Source organism: Trachemys scripta, chromosome 5, assembly GCF_013100865.1.
Source record: "Trachemys scripta elegans isolate TJP31775 chromosome 5, CAS_Tse_1.0, whole genome shotgun sequence".
Lineage (NCBI taxonomy): Eukaryota > Metazoa > Chordata > Testudines > Emydidae > Trachemys > Trachemys scripta.
The window spans coordinates 133,964,595-133,976,897 of record NC_048302.1 but is presented as its reverse complement, the minus strand read 5'-3'; the positions used below and the strand labels follow the sequence as shown (position 1 = coordinate 133,976,897).

Sequence of the window (12,303 nt, the reverse complement as noted above, 5' to 3'; positions counted from 1 at the left end):
GATGGGCAGCTTGAATGAAATGAGGCAACGAAAGTAAATTTTGAGAATGTAATTGAATGCCTAGAAGATTAAACTGTTGCCGAACGCAGGAGTAGCGAGGACATACGTTGAGCAAAAAGCAACCTGTCTTTGATGGCTTGGATGGTTTACCTCAATCTATTATGGTGGCATAGGATCACAGCTGCAGCCTCTGGAATCCTACAGTCAAAGCAAATTGTCCTGTTCTAAGTCCTCTGGACTTTTGAGAGCACAGTGAATGATCTCAGCAAACTCAGAGCTGAAGAAAAATATGATAAAATTGTAAAAACATCTCAGAGCAGGTGGGAAGCAATAGGTTTTGAAAACGCAAACTATCCAAGCCACAGGAAGAGATGCATATGCTACATGGATGATGAATTTGCACACAATTCTGCATTAGAAGCAAAGGTAACCACCAAAGAAAATATTTTATACTTAAACAATATGATCGTGGAACTAAAATCTCAGTGTGAGGGATTTCAAGAGATAGCTCCTCTATTTGGTTTCCTCCATCCCAGGCAACTTCAAAATATAACTTTAAAGAAGGAAGTTCTTAAACTGATGGGAAAATACTCATATTTTTCTTTTAGACTTGGTTCATGAGATTGCCTTTCAAGATGTATTATTTTACAAAGAACACATAAGTGTTCATTGTGTTGCTTGGCGTCCAAAGCTACTTGAATTTCAGTGTGTCAAGTTCTCTTGATGCTGTTTTACCAGAAATGGAAATGTTGTTTTACTTTTTCTCACCGTAGCAATTGGAGTGGCTAGTGCTGACTGCACAATAAGCACATTAAGACATGTCAAAAACGACATGTGTTCAGTATTATGACAGACATGGCTGAGTGCCTAGTTCTCCTGGCCGTTGAGAAAGATGAGACAGCTGGACAGCATCGTAGAATAATTTGCCAAGGGAAAATGTCGCCGGGGTGTGAGGGTCCAGTAATTGGATATACACAAGCCAACACAATTTGGGTGAGAATCCACCTTTGTTTAGGCCTGTGCTCTTTGTTTTATGGGACTTTTCTTCACGTTTTATCTTTAAAAAAAAGCCGATGTTGATGTGACCATTGAGCCCTAAGCTTCATGTTTGGTGACCGGGTTCTGCCCCTTAAATCTGCCCCTGATTTAAGAGAGTCCTTCCAGTTTGACTTTTATTCTTCTGGCAAGGTTCTCAACATAGGGCTTAGTTCAGCCTTTCTACCTAACCATTGCCCTGTGGGTGGTGTGGAGTTGTGCAAGATGTTTCAATTTTACAGTAGTGCTGTAACCTTCTGAATAAATTATTTTCAAACTCTGCCCCTTGGTCATGATGGATCCTTTCAGGAAAACCAAATAAGTAATTGAAGATCATGTTTGCCGCAGTCTTGCCTGACTTGGTGGTGGTAGGGTAGGCTTGGACAAACTTAGTGAAGTGATCCACTATTACTAGGATATATTCATACCCTCCTTTGCTTCTGGCTAGGTGCAAGAAGTCCATTGATACAAGCTCAGACGGTTCTATTGTAATTATGTTAGTGGAGCTCTGGAATGCTGGTGAGGTTTTGACACACACGTACAGACTCTAGTGGTGTGATGTTCAATATCCCTCTTCATCTGTGGTCTCTTGTGAGACTGATTTCTTGCTCTGCTCCTAAATGTCCCATCTCTTGGTGTAGTTCTTGATATTTCAAGTGATCCAGCTGATTTCATAAGTAGGTTTTCTGCTAACGTATTCCATCTGTATCCAAATGCAACCAATGCCATTCACCCATCAGGGGCAGAGATCTTACCACATCCTCCTGTGCTCTTTTGGTTGTTCAGTGTATGCCCCAAGGACTTATAATAAAGAATTTTAACAATAGATGGATCTTCCTTCTGAGCTACAAAAATGTCTTCTCACAGAATAGGCGTTACGGTGGATTTAATAGCCATGGAGAAGTCCTCTGCTGCCAAAGGGTTGGTAGTAATAACTGCTAACCAAGAAGACAGCATTAATAACATCTTTGCTGGTCTCTTCTGTGCCTTTCATCATATATTTTTTCCACATCAAGGGGCATTCTGGATAAAGCATCTGCAACCACATTAGATTTCCCTGGACAATATCTAACTTTAACGTTAAAGTCAACAACTTCTTCAACCTAACGGTGTGCTTTGGCATTCAGCCTGGCAGAGGGGAGGACATAGGTTCATGGGTTGTTATCCCTGTAAACTGTGAAGGATTGTGCATAGTGGAGGTAGTCACAGAATTTGTTAGTTACAGCCTGCTTCAAAGCTAGGAACTCCAGCTTCCCTGAATGAAGGTGATCATTTTTCTTAGCTGTAATTAGTGTTCTTGACCCATAACCAATGATTCTCGGTTTACTTTCCAGATGCTGGTATAAGACTGCACCTAATCCCTTACTGGAAGTGTCTTCTTTTTCCAAGTCCACTTTTGATGGTGTTGTGTGACAGATTCCAATGGAACAGTCAACAAGTCATAGAAATGGCGTTGCTACTTGAAAAAAAGTCTTGAAGTACCTTGGATAATAGGTGAGGAAGCCTAGTAGTTTGCGAAGTTCCCCGGGGATATTTGGTGGCTTATCTTCAAAATCATGAACAGCCAACGTGTCAGATGAATCCATCTTCTAACCTTCAGCAGGTACCTTCATTCCCAAGTAAAGTACCTCTCTCTTAAAGGTACTTAGAGAGCTTGGCAGCTTTCATCTTAATTCCCTGCTTCTGCAATACTCTCCTTACATTCTCCATGTGTTCTTCAAAAGTGCCACTGCACACAAGGACATCATCCAGGTTGGGAATGCATATCTCATCCCTAAATTCTGCAAGGCTCTCTTCCATACGTTGCTGGAAGGAAGCAGCCTAATCCATTCGTATAGACCTCATGGAGTAATGAAGGCTGTGAAGTGATGGGTTTCTTCAGTTAATGAACCTTGAGGGCCTTCCCTTGATCTAAGATGGAGAACCAAGATTTACCTCTTAATCCACTCAGAACATCTTGGATTCGAGAGATGCGTTGCTTGTCTGGTCTGGTTCTTCTATTCTGTTCCAATAGCTGATGCAGAATCTTAGATTATCATCCCTTTTCTGGACACATCACACTGGTGATGAACAGGATGACTTTGATTTTGTGATCCATCCCCTGTTTAGGAGATCTTGCAGGTATTCCTTGACTTCTTTATACAGTGGATGAGACACTGAGATGTAAGCCTTCTGTACATGTTGCTGGTCATATAACTTGATATGCATCTGCAGACTAGGTATCCGTCCCATGTCTTCATCAATGCCTTGGACTTCTCTTTCAGCATCTGCTGGGCCATTTTCCTTTGCATCTCTGTTAAACGGCTTAGGTTCAGTGCTGGTTCAAACAGACCTTGATTATCCCCTCTGGCTAGAGGTAGTTCTCTTTGTTGGCTTAGCCTTTGATCCTTGGGACTGTCATCTCTCATTTTTGACACTACTGCCACCAGGAAGGATTTTATCTGCTGAGTATCCACTGGAATTTCAGATTTAATCTGCTGTAAAATTCCAAGCGCAGTTCATCCTTTCAGAATGATGTCAAGGGATATGTATCTGGTAAGACGATTCTTTTAGGTATTTTCACTGGTGTTCCTTTTTTGTCCAAATTCTCAGGTGACTGAGCAGCAGACATCTGGCTCAAATATTGCTGTTAAACTTTCAGTATCCAGACCTGTATGAATCCATCATGTTACATTAGTGGGGTTTTTTTTTCCTTTGGGGATAATCACATTCCTTCTCTCCATTTGAAGCATGCTCGGGTTTCAGAATTGTCGTTTCGGATGATGTTCACAAGAGCTTCCACTTTTGCCATGGCAACGTGAGGAAATACACATTGAATATTGTCAGTGAGGCTACATGCTGGTGCCTCATCAGGTGAATTTCAGGATTTGCAGCAGTGATATTTGACTATCTTTGCAATAACATTGTAGGCGATGATTAAGTGCTCTACCTTGTGTGCTCTGACCAGTCCAGGAGCATCAGGAAGTCATCATCTTTGCTTAATTGGAATGGGACGTCAGTCCGTCCTTTATAAGGGATTTGAGTTCCATTGGCAGCTTTAAGGCCAAGGCCATCTTCTATTTCCCGTAACTCTTTGAACTTTCTAAGGTGTGTCTCTGGGAGATTATCTTCTACCTACCAACTTGAGACCTTGCGTACCTGTGCTCTAGTGTCCCATAGGACTTGACAAAACACCACCCCGTGCATTTATTTCCAACTAAAGTATCTATTCTTGTTTCCTACTTCTGTGTAAGATGGCAAAGGTAGGCTGCTCCTGGTAGATCAGACGCCGTGTCAGCTTTGTCTCTGCTCTCTTGTGATTTTCCTGCATGACATCCTGACTGATCGTATTCATTACTGCCACATCTGAAACAGTGGTCACAAGTACTGCCTCTGGCAGACTGCCTGCAGCCGCACATCCTTTTCTCTGGAGCTGCCTGTCTGACTGTTCGATCAAGCCATTGTGACTTCTGGACAGCTCGCTGTAATATCTTCATTTCGGCATCCACACCTTTGATTTAATCCCCACTGGTCTTTAGTTCCGTTATCTCATTCATTAATGAGTCACCTCCTTTCCCCTTGGGAGGAAGTTCTGCTTTACTGTCTGCTGCTCTCTGTGGGGCCATTCCGCACAAGTACATGCTCCAGTCCCCAACTTCTGCTGCTTCTCTACATCCTCACCTATAGCAGCATGCAGTGTCTCAGTCAGGGTCTCCCCGCAACCGGTCTGTCTTTTAAATAAAGTCACATCACAGTCTGAATATTAGAGAGAGAAGGTTGGTGAGATAATACCTTTTATTGGAGCAACTTCTGATGGTGAGAGAGACAATCATTATGCTCTCCAATGAACTCACACAGGAAAATGCTAAAAGACAAAAGCACCCTATCACCTGTGGGTGACCACTTTTCACAGACTGGTCACTCTATGTCTCACCGATCAGTCCTCATCCTGGGAGCTTAAATTCATAACTCTTCTAGACACTCAAAATCACAAACTGAACAGAGACACTGGATTTATGGCTTATTACAACAACCTGTAACCCACTAACCTCCTCTTTTTGTCCGCAAAAAGAACAGGAGTACTTGTGGCACCTTAGAGACTAACAAATTTATTAGAGCATAAGCTTTCGTGGACTACAGCCCACTTCTTTGGATGCATACAGAGTGGAATAAATATTGAGGAGATATATATACACATAAGACAACTCCCACCTGTTTATGCTCTCTGTATGTGTGTATATATATCTCCTCAAAATTTATTCCACTCTGTATGCATCCGAAGAAGTGGGCTGTAGTCCACGAAAGCTTATGCTCTAATAAATTTGTTAGTCTCTAAGGTGCCACAAGTACTCCTGTTCTTTTTGCGGATACAGACTAACACGGCTGCTACTCTGAAACCTGTCTTTTTATCCTATGACTGCAGAGGTGTTAATGGGCCATTCTGCCTTGAATGGTCCCTTATAATGTGCTAACTATTTATGCTAAACAATCTGTTCCACCTGGCAGTTAGCGGTGATGCTGAGAGTACCTTTGCCAGAGTGAAGAAGAGCTCTGTGTGGCTGGGAAGTGCCAGTGAAAGCTATGACTTCACCCACCTTGTCTCTAATGTCCTGGGACCAACACAGCTAAGGCTACACTGCATACAAGTCTGAATATTGGCATTTTGCTGTCCTGCCAGGACTGACTGGAGGAACAGGTTTTGTACAAGGACAGGTCGTATCTTAGGTCAGATTCAGCTTCTTATGAGGCAAGCAGTACTCTCTGTCTCAAATCAAGCGTCTGGGCTAGGAAATCCTGAGGTGTCTCTTCTGGCTCTTGGGAGCTGCAGGTGAAGTTCAGTTGCATCTTTTTCCTAGTAATAGGACCTTAAAATGTACATCCGTTTTTGGCAGACTCAAATGTAGGGTTACCATATTTTAATTTAAAAAAAGGAGGACACTCCATGGGGCCGGGGCCCTGGCCCCGCCCCAACTCCGCCCCCAGACCTGCCCCAACTCCGCCCCTTCCCCAAAGTCCCCGCCCCAACTCCACCCCCTCACCTGAACACTCCGCCCCCTGCTCCTCCCCCTCCCCTGCTTCCTGCGAATCAAATGTTCACGGGAAGCCTGAAACAGGGAGGCAGCAGGTAAGCTGGGGCTGGGGCAGTGGCGGGGCGCAAGGAGGCGCGGCCCAGTCTGGCCCCCCCGGCCGAGCGGCTCCCTCCGGCGGCCGGCCGGCCTGGCCAAGAGGCTCTGGCCCCGGCGTCTCCCTCCTGGCTCGGCTCGGGCCCCAGTGGCTCCAGCCCCGACCCAAGCCCCAATACCCCTCCCTCCCTATTTTCCCGGACATGTCCGGCTTTTTGGGATTTCCTCCCGGACGGGGATTTGAGGACCAAAAAGCCGGACATGTCCGGGAAAATCCGGACGTACGGTAACCCTACTCAAATTAGTTTTCCTTCCAAGTAGCCCCTGAGCCTCAGCCCAAGGCAGACTGCCCTGATCACAGCTTCCGTGATCTTTGCTTCACTGTACCCCTTGGGAATCCCACTTTCAGTTGCAATCTTAGGACCCAGACCTACAAGGTGCTGAGTGCTGTGATGTGAAGTCATTAGCAAAGAAGCGGGGCTCAGCACCTTGCAGGATTGGGCCCTCTTTTTGGTTGAGTTTGCCGTCAATGAAATCCCCAAAGCAGCGTGCTCCCGGGCTGTTGTGGAGGAATACGTACCGGGGCGTCTGTGCTTCCATGAGTTATTGCAGCGGTGGCTACAGGCACCAGCGCTCCAAGCACGTGCCGGGGGCGGCAAGCTGCAGGGTCGCCCTGCCGGTCCCTCCAAGGGAGGCAGTCAGACTGCCTTCGGCGGCATGCCTGCAGGAGGTCCGCTGGTCCCGCGGATTCGGCAGCAATTCAGCGGCGGGTACGCCAAATCCGCGGGACCGGGGACCTCCCACAGGCGCGCCACCGAAGGCAGCCTGCCTGCCGTGCTTCGGGCGGCAAAAAAGCTAGAGCCACCCCTGGCTATTGTGTACCCCATTGCAGGGCCCTATTGTGCTAGGGGCTGTACAAACCCAGAACAAAAAAAAAGTCCCTGCCCCAAGGAGCTTCCAACCTCAGCATAAGATAAGAGACAAGAGATGGATATAGACCGATGGGGGAGTACGAGGGAACAATGAGGCAATTCGGTCAGCATGACAGGCAGTGCTGTCTGCACACCAGCAGCCCGACCATCGTCCAGTTTTTTGTAGGCTTCACGGCAAAGGAGAGTTTTGAGACGGGATTTGAAAGAGGACAATGGAGGCAGCTTTTTGGATGTTTATGGGGAGCTCTTTCCAGGGGTGACAGATTCTTCCTAAAAGTGGGGGGCCACAAGACCCTGCCCCATCCATGGCCCTGCCCTGTCCCTCCTATTCCCCCTGAGGCCCCACCTCCTGGCCAAGACGGAAGCTGGAGCAGGGCCAGGGAGCCACGGACCCTCGACCTGTCAGGGGGTGGGTGGGGGCCCGAGAGCAGCCCCCGACCCATGTCCCTGCCCAGTTCAGATGGAGGGTCCACTGCTGCCCAGGCTTCCCGGGCCACTCTCACCCTGGTGGGGCTCCAGTTTCCAGCCTGGCCGGGAGGCAGGGCCTTGGGGGGGAAGAAGACAGGGAGGGGCCCGGCCTGTGGTGAAAAGTGGATGGGCCAGGCCAGTCCACGCTCAAAAGTGACTAAGTGATTATAAGAATGATGGAGATTGACTGGGAGGAGCCTTGGAAGTGAAGACAAGCAGCTTCTGTTGGATGTGATAAGCAAAGCGGGGACGGGATCCGGCGGAGGGATGCAAAGAGAGGGGTGATGAGGTCAAAGTGACGAGCTAGGAAAATGATCTTTGCAGCAGCCTTCTGACTGGCTGCGAGTAGGGCAAAGTTGCATGTGTCACGACCAGAGAGAAGGAAGTTGCAGCAATCGAGACCTAGGGCCCTGCCAAATTCACCGTCCATTTTGGACAGTTTCACGGTCCTGGGATTTTAAAAATCATAAATTTCATGATTTCAGCTATTTAAATCTGAAATTTCACGGTGTTGTAACTGTAGGGATCCTGAGACAAAAAGGAGTTGTTGGGGGGGTCGCAAGGTTATTGTAGGGGGGTTGCAGTTCTGCTACCCTTACTTCTGCGCTGCTGCTGGCGGGGCACTGCCTTCAGAGCCAGGTGCCCGGCTAACAGCCGCCGCTCTCCGGCCGCCCAGCACTGAAGTAAGGGTGGCCATACTGCCACCCCCCCCTAAAATAACCTTGTGACAGCCCCTGTAACTCCTTTTTTGGGTCAGGACCCCCAATTTGAGAAACACTGGTCTCCCTTGTGAAATCTATATAGTATAGGGTAAAAGCACACAAAAGACCAGATTTCACGGTCCGTGACGCGTTTTTCATGGCCGTGAATTTGGTAGGGTCCTATGGAGACCCAAGACGATGACAGCTTGGACAAGAGTTTTGGCTGTTTGGATGGAGTCGAAAGACCGTATTCTAAAGATGCGAGACAGAAAAAATTGACACGATTTAGACGTAGCCTGGATGTGAGGATCTAGAGAGAGGCCCACGTGGAAGAAGATGCCCAGGTTACAGACCTGAGTAAGAAATAAAACATTGGTGGTGTGGCGTCCCCAGTGATTGAGAGAAAGGAGGTGTTGCCGAGGGCTTGGGGGAGATTAGTCAGATCCACTTCCCCCATGGACTCTGCAGGCCATTGTTTTAGGTTCTGCAGGTGACCTTTGACCTAGAGCAAGGATTGGCAACCTTTGGCACGCGGCCTGCCAGGGTAAGCACCTGAGCCGGTTTGTTTACCTGTTTGTCTGCAGGTTCAGCCGATCGCGGCTCCCACTGGCCGCGGTTGGCTGAACCTGCGGATGCAGCTTGCCAAAGGTTGCCAGTCCCTGACCTAGAGCATCCCAGGTAAAGAGGAAAGCCTCCACTCTGAGGTTCCCCCATGGAAAAACTAAAGCCTTGGAGGGCGGGGGGGGCAGGTAACTTAACACTTACTGTGTTCTAGTTGTGTGAGAAATGCAGCTGGTTTCCCATCCAACAGTTGAAAGCAGAGCAGGTCATGGCCACTAGACCCCATTCCTTTCATATGCGGTGCTTGGCCGATCTACTCTTCGATGGAAATGGTTCAACAACTGAGTAAGAAAGCCAGTTTGATCCACATTTTGGCCTTTTTTAAGCAAGAGAGCATTATCAGCATCCCCGGAGCCTGAAAGCCAGACCTCGAAGTGGAGTGCTGCATGGAGGGGTATAGACAGAGGTAGTGACCCAGGTCTAGGGTGACCATATTTCCCAACGGGAAAATGGGACATTGCGTGGGGTTAGCCCAAGTCCCCCCATCTCCTGCAAACGGGGCTGGCCAGAGCTGCTCTCCCGAGCCCAGCCCCCCCACACACACACACACGCAGGCTGGCATTGTTCTTCGCCCCAACCCTGCCTACCCCCGCCCAAGTCTGCCACCCCCTCCCCCCTGAGCAAGTCTGGCATCACCGCTAACCCCCCCCACACACATGTTCCTCTGCACTCTACGTTTTTGAGAAAAGTGGGCATTGGTCCCGTTTGCTCTTGCTAAGTGATCAAGGTTGTGATGGCCGGGACAAGGCTTAAAAAAGGGACTGTCCTGGCCAAAATGAGCTATATGGCATGGGCGGCGGGTATCATAGGCTGGGGGAGGCTGAGCCTCCCCCAGCAGCCAGGGGTGACCCCGCCCACACTCCGCCCCATTCCCTCTCCTGCTGCCCGCTCTGTGGGCGGCTCCTCCCCTGTGCCATGGCCCCGGCTGGGGCTGCGCTGCCATCTCCCAGGGCTGGGGGAGGGGCTGGGGCCTCACTGCCCGGCCTCCTGCGGCTGGAGGGATTGGGGAGGCTGGGGCCATGCTGCCCGGCCTCCCAACACTCCAGGGCTGGAAGAGCTGGGGCGGTGCTCAGTGCTCTGGGGTTGGGGGGGCTGGGGGCACTCCGGGGTTGGGGGCACTAGCCTGGGGCGAGGGCCAGCAGCTGCAGTGATCTCCAGTGGGAGGGGGGGATAGAAGGTGCGGGGGCCGCGGACGGAAGGAGCGGAGCTGGGGGCTTGAGCCAGCGGTTCACCCACCACCCATGCCGTATGGTCACCCTACCCAGGTCTGTAATAGCAGGGGGTGCTGTAAGTCAGGGCTGAGACACATCGGCAGAGTTGTGTGGGTGCTCTACACTGGAATAGCAGGGGAGTTGCGGGTCAGGATTGAGATGCATTGGCACAGCAGGGCTGGAAAGGCAGCGAATGCTGTAAATCAGGGTTTGACTAGGTTTTGCTTCCCACTGCTCGTGACCCAGCTTAACTCGGTGTCGTGAGCCCCTTATTTTCTCTGAGCAGCAGATTGACTCGCACGTCCATTAAACACCACTGGATCTTTGTTTGCTCTGCTTTCATTTCCTTTGGGACACATTTTTCTAATACTAATTACATATTTAAAAATCCCACATGTCTAATTGGCTAAACAAGGAAGCCGATCTGAAACTGACTTGCAGAGGCTTTTGCTTTGCTTTCATCCATACGTACCCAGGAGGCCAGAAAAGCTTCCTAGAAACCTTTATGAAAATCAGTTGTGGAACCATATGCCCAGGGAATTTACATAGCCTAGCATTGACTCAGCATCTATTGAGCAAGTCTGTGTTAGGCACTTCAGTATTTGGAGCCACACTACCAGATGCCATGTGGTGTCATCAGAACATAAAAACTGCTCCACTGCAGCACACGAATGGTCCCTATGCAGTCAGTGGCAGTCCCAGGTAATTCAAAGAAAGCTGTAAACTTGCCTTGTAATACACCGGTGGTAATTGCATAGAGCTGTGCATCAAGGCGGCGATTTCTTCCTGACCCCAGCTGGTGATCAACATATGCCCTGAAGCATGAGGTTTGATAGCCCTTTTATCCCAGCTAGTGCAGCTCAGGCTGGGGATCTTATCCATATAAATGTCTAATTCCCCCCAGTGTGTGTTTGTTTTTAAAACTTACTAAGCTATTTCCCTCAGTAATACTCTGTGGCATCAGTCGGTAGGATGGCACATTATGGTCCTTGGAGTTGATAAAAGGAGAACTCTGATGGAATAAAATTTCCGGTACCCTTAATCTAGACCGGGAGGCTTTTGCTGGGGCTGCGTGTCATTCACTCTATGCTCAGCTGGAAAGAGCAGCGTGCATTGGGAGCAGATGCAGTGTTAATAAATATCAAGGCACACGCAATCGAGGGTAAGGCAATAAGCAGCAAAACCTAGGAATGGCTGTCTGGAAAGCAGCAAGTTCGAGAAAGACCCCAGGGGGGATAGAACGCTGGGTGCGTAGTGAATGAAAATGGCTACCATCACATGTATATTCATGGAGTCTGTCCAGTTCCTTGTATAACTGGGCCCCTCATTGGCAGCAGAGAGGCCAAGAACTGAGTAGTCCAAGGAAACCAAACAGCTCTCTCGCCCATAGAAACTAACCCACCCAGGCCAAGGTTGAGGTTCATTTTCAAGGGGTAGCCTTGGTGAAATCTCCTGTGGCCTGTGCCGGGCATAAGGATAGGACTTGGCTCCCCAGGGTTGTTGATCTGGCCTCTTCCACCAGCCCCTAAGATACTGAGCATTACTCTGGGGAAATGGACTCGCTATAAGAATAGGCATCATGGAGACCCATAATACAAAGGCTGTTCTGCAGACTTTTGCACTGAGACAGGTTCCTAAAACACAAATTTCAGAAGCCAGAGCTACCTCACTTTGCTGGGGTTCAACCTATCTTCCTTTCACCTCAGGTGTGAACGTGTTGGAGAGTTCTCCGTACGAGCCATTCGTCAGGGGCTTTGACTACGTCCGGCTGGCATCCATCACCGCAGGTAGGTGGGCTGGAGCTCCTACTTGTTGGCCCAAAACAGGTTGCTCGTTGGGAGGGAGCCCACAATCCAGATCTGGGAGGGACGGACTGACTAGGCCTCTCCCTGCCCCGCTGCAGTCTGTCGCGCTGCACGGCCCCTTCTCGCATTGTCTGTGCTGAGAATTTCCGTGCTAAGCTGTTGAGACAAGAGCACGTTTTCAGGGGAGGCACTTTACATGATTGGACCGGGGCCATAAAGAGCAAGGGACCGGGGCAGAGATAGACAAGGGCTGGATAGGCAGCCTCTGAGGCTCCCCCAGCTGAGGTAGAAAACACCATGACTCTGGGAGAAGAGCTCTGGCCAGAAGAACCCTGCTCTCTCGGCGCCCATCCTCTTCAGGGCAGAGACGGCTGGCCGGATTTTTAAAAGAGATCAGCACTCATTGGCCCTATTCAGGGGCCTCAATG

At 49.2% G+C, this 12,303-nt stretch overlaps 1 protein-coding gene across 1 annotated transcript in view; it reads left to right on the top strand.

Moving 5' to 3' along the window:
• Window positions 1-12,303, top strand: part of GFRA4 (GDNF family receptor alpha 4) — a gene marked incomplete at its 5' end in the record, with an annotated part of 147,423 nt that overhangs the window by 102,960 nt on the left and 32,160 nt on the right. Inside the window, 1 exon segment of the mRNA XM_034772806.1 lies at window positions 11,777-11,857. Within this exon segment, the coding sequence (XP_034628697.1) occupies window positions 11,777-11,857 (81 nt within the window).